At 35.7% G+C, this 4,692-nt stretch overlaps 1 protein-coding gene across 2 annotated transcripts in view; it reads left to right on the top strand.

The window, feature by feature from the left end:
* The first annotated feature begins 1,431 nt into the window (after positions 1-1,431).
* Positions 1,432-4,692, top strand: part of LOC102671352 (solute carrier family 46 member 3) — a 12,235-nt gene continuing 8,974 nt past the window's right edge. The window contains exon 1 of one of the 2 annotated variants that reach the window (XM_031508766.1): positions 1,432-2,496. In XM_031508766.1, the coding sequence (XP_031364626.1) occupies positions 1,512-2,496 (985 nt within the window). In that variant the 5' untranslated portion in view covers positions 1,432-1,511. The remainder of the gene's footprint in view (positions 2,497-4,692) is intronic. The other variant, XM_006612157.2, reaches the window with a different exon arrangement.

The following is a 4,692-nucleotide window of genomic DNA, read 5'->3' as shown; positions in this document are numbered from 1 at the left end:
TTTTTTTTTTTTGTAAATGTATTGAAAAAGGATTTGATTGAAATTTTAAAAAAGATTTTTCTTTAAATTGAATTATTTCATTCGATATGTATTTAATGTATCTCGAACATTTAAAGTAATAATTATTGAACCGATATCTTATCACGAATATTTTACGATATTTTATTTATAAAGAGTTATTTTATTTCAAGGAAGTAAAACCAGATTTTCGAGAAATGTTTTTTTGAGAACGTTAAAATTACACATACATTCTCCTGATGCATCCAATACGATAAAAGTCCAAATAGAGAAAAAAGAACGTAGTTCTCGAACAGAGACAAATAAGTGTTTGCGCTTGACCCATATTCCTTTAACTTTGTAAAGTGAAACGTTTGAGAAATAAACAAAAAACTAATCAACAATTTAAAAACAATTTAAATATCTATTAGATAAAAGGAAAACGTTTAAACATAAAATAAATTCTCAACCAATGTTGTAAATTTCAAGATACTTTTTTCATTTGTACGAATAAAATGAATATGAAGAATATTCCATAATTTTTCTCCATTTGATTCACTTGATCTTTCTTTCTAAATCAAAAATCATATATATAATAAACGCTCGAATAATTGATATCATTTGAATGAAAGATCTTAAAACAGGCGTTATCTCGTAGAAAATATTCTCTCAAGAATATATTAAAAATTAAAAAAAAAAATTACCCAAATTAAACGGTCAACAACGAAATGCATCGATGCATTTACTCCAAGTGAAAATCCTTTCAAGTGGATCCAAGACACCGAAGGCTAACCTTGACCCGAAAAAGCGTCGAAGAGCGGAACCGGAAGCGTGGACGTTGCGCGTGGTTGTCGATCGTCGTAGAAACGATTCGCACCGGCAACGTTTCGTCGTGTCACGTCGTGGCTAGGTGGATGTACCCTCGAACTACTACTCTCCGACAGATGGAGGGAACACAGAGGTGGTGGAGGAACAGGCAGAGCCAGGAGGTGGCCGAGAGGAAGAAGAAGGGAAAGAGGTAAACGCGTATCGTAATGCACAATGGTGCATTAGCCAGGAGTAGACGGTCAGACGATCTCTCCCGCGGACCGATCGAAATTCGGTCTATCGAGGAGCGGAGAGTTATTTCGAACGTGTAAAATCGGTCCAGAGGGAGGTAGCCAACGAAGGGAGGAAGAATTCATGTCACACGCGTATGATTCGATCAATTTCGAAAGGATTCTGTTCCACCTTCGCTCTTCGTCTTTCGAGAACAATCGAACACCCGGTATCCAGGAGTCGAACACGCCGTCCCGCATGATTCTAATCGCGAACGCTTGGAAGTTTTTTTCACTTGGCATCATTGAAGGCACAACATCGAAGGAGGCAAGGAGTTAAGAGAAGTTGATTACGAAGATTACGAGTTACATAGATAGAGAACTACTACGAAAAAAAAAAAAACAAAAAAAGAAAGAAATAGCAAGAATATTACTTAAACACATTTTTCGAATAACTCGGCGTTTGTTTAAGGAGAGATGGCGGACAAAACTAATTCGTCCACGATGGAAAAGAAACGGGGAGAGACGATCGGTAACCAGGTGATATCCGAGAAGGCGGTCGTCTGGAAATCCATGACGTTGCGCCAGAAATGGTCTTACTTCACAAGAAACATCACCGTGGAGCCTATGATAGCTTGCTACGTGATCCCTTGCATGCTTGCCTCCCTCGCCACGCAGAATCTGAGCTTGGAAAAAGCGTGCAGGGTGAACTTGGCCTATCCCGACGACGTTTGCACGGCATTGGCCAGGAGGAACACTACCGGCTACGAGACTGAGGAGACCGCCGTGCAGCAATTGGTAGCCGGTATGCAGACGTGGAAAACAGCCCTGTCCAGCGGATTGCCGACCATCTTGATCCTGTTCATGGGTTCCTGGAGCGACCGCACCGGATTGAGGAAACCGTGCATGCTGTTGCCCATCGTTGGCGAGTTTCTGAGCAGCGTCAGCATGCTGTTGTGCACGTACTTCTTCGACGAGGTGCCCATGGAGGCCACGGGCGCGCTCGAGGCATTTTGGCCGGCGTTGACGGGGGGCTGGTTCACGATGTTCATGGGTGTTTTCAGTTATATCGCGGATATCACGTCCGTCGAGTCAAGGACTCTAAGAATCGGTGCTGCTAATGTTTTCTTGTCGCTCGGTGTCCCGATCGGGATGGCTTTGTCCGGGATATTGTATCTGAAGCTTGGATTCTACGGTGTATTCAGCATCTCGACCGTGTGCTACGTGTTGAGTTTCATTTACGGATTAGTGGTGATCAAGGAACCGCCTAAGCCGCATCTCAAGAAAATGGAAAAGGCGGATAAGGAGAAGATGTCTGTGTGCGCCTCGATCATCGACTTTTTCGCGTTCAAACATATCGAGGAGACTTTCCGCGTCGCGTTCAAACAGAGGAGGAATAATAGGCAGAAGAGGATGCTGGTGCTCATGGTCATCGTTATGGTTGTGATTGGTCCACTTTATGGTAAGTTTATTTTTGCAAGTATTATTATTGTTATTGATCATGTTTATTGTTTTTTATATAATTTTGGCTTAATCTAATTCCTATATCAAATGCAAAATCTCACGAGAAATCGTTAAATCTTTCGATCTTTCGAGAATGACATTTAAGATAAATTAAGTTCATCTTTTTTTACACTTAGGATCTGCAAACTTTTCTTTCGTGTATATATTGCCTATATCAATCTATTTAAAAATGGATCATTTTATGAAGTTACTGCGATGTATTTTTCTGGTTTAAATTCATCGTTAAAATCAAACGAAAATTTTATTCATTTGGTTATCGAATAAAGGCTTTTCCTGTAGTAAACCTCTATTTCTATCAACTTTCACAATTTCCACATCGACGATTGACATGCCTAACTGATAGATAGGTAGTAAACCAGTATGTCTCTATGTCGACGGATAAATGAAAGTATGAGAAATTTTATTGCTAATCTTGTTGTACAGATATAGAATAATCGATAGAATTTCTGGCTGAGAGAGTCATTGTGAGATGATTTGAACAAAAAAAGAAAAAAAAGAAAAAAGGAAATTGGTAGATAATTATTAATAGATAAATAAATTTAATCCATGTTTCTACGATGAACGAAGATACGCAGGAAATATGGAAATATGGAATAGCTCACATAGAGCTAAGTGAAAGTATGATTAATGATTCTGTTTTTCTCCGTTGTTTTAGCCTTGTAAATGTCATAATCATCGTGTTCCTTTAGGCGATCTTCTTGATTTCATTTTAATTTTTCAACGAGGAAATTTTTCTTTATTATATAACAATAATTATCTTTATTCCTTTTTTTTTCAGACTATTCGAACGTACGTGAATTTTCTTTTATCAATAATACCTTTCGATAAATCTTTTTTAATAATAAATAAAATTTTTCTCTCGAATCTATCACGGACAAAAATATCTCGAATGAATCACAATAATATTTATTTACGTATGTCAATAATAACATCATTGTTGGAAAATCGATTCATATTCAAATTAGCTTATCTCTGTTTCCTCTGGTATGCAATTCTTTCCTTTTATTAAATTTTTTTTTTTTTTCCTTTCATCGATTATTTTGTTTTCATTCGAATGAATGAATGAATAAATGAATGAATGGACCTAGTGTCCCCGTTTTCTTCGAATGATCACGATGCTAATCTCGAACGACAATACGTTTCCATCCGTCAATTAATGGATTATTAACGCATCACGAATTCGTATTGCAACAGAGAATTCAAGGCGAGCGTCCTTGTCATAATTTAATTAGATCGCTAATGCGCCGGACATTATAATGTTTCGTTGCGTCTTTATCCATCTTGCAAAGGCATGGGTAATCATGCTGCTTATAACAATTTCGTGTAATGATCTTCTTCCTGATTTTGAAAGGCCAACAATTATACGTCCGTGCACATTCGTACGATTTCTATTGTTTTTTTATATCGGATTTAATAGAGAATATTAGAAAAGTTATATCCTGTTGGTAAAAATTCTACTCTTCTTGAGTTGAAATAACTTATTTGCTTAATTTTTTTGTTTTTTAAGATACTGGTCAAAAGTTTAGAATTTTCGTTTCCAGTTATATCAAGATTTTATTGCTAATTTTATTATCATTTTTTTTTATCAAATATAAATAATAATTTCATTTGTCTCAACAAATATTATACGTATTCTAAGGAATATATCAGTGATTTGAAATTTCACACATATCTTTTAAGAAAGCTCATACAAATTTTGAAAAAATTTTGAAAAGATATGTTAGGTAAAATATTTTAATAATGAGGAGGGCAAAATTGTAATTGGAAGCCATCTTTAATGATCGAAAGGAATGGATATACTCTCTTTTAAAGATATAATTGATACATAAAAAATGATTTTAATTTTATTTTATTTTATTTTTTAAATTTAAAATAATGATTGACATAATCTCGTGTAAAATAATCTCACGTTTATTTAATTTTAATAAACGAAGCATATAATAATAGGAAGAATAGAAACAATGTGACGTCAAAGAATTAGAATCGATGAGATAATTGATCTATCGATACGTCAGCTACAGGGAACATATTATTTTCAATCATCCATGAAATTGTGTAATTGGATCGTGCAATTGTCGAACGCTAATTAAATCAATCGTCACTGTTAATTCCATCGAATTCAACTACTCCCTTT

Source organism: Apis dorsata, unplaced genomic scaffold (assembly GCF_000469605.1).
Source record: "Apis dorsata unplaced genomic scaffold, Apis dorsata 1.3 scaffold_99, whole genome shotgun sequence".
Lineage (NCBI taxonomy): Eukaryota > Metazoa > Arthropoda > Insecta > Hymenoptera > Apidae > Apis > Apis dorsata.
The sequence above is the reverse complement of the archived record's forward strand: the minus strand, read 5'-3'. Positions and strand labels throughout refer to the sequence as shown.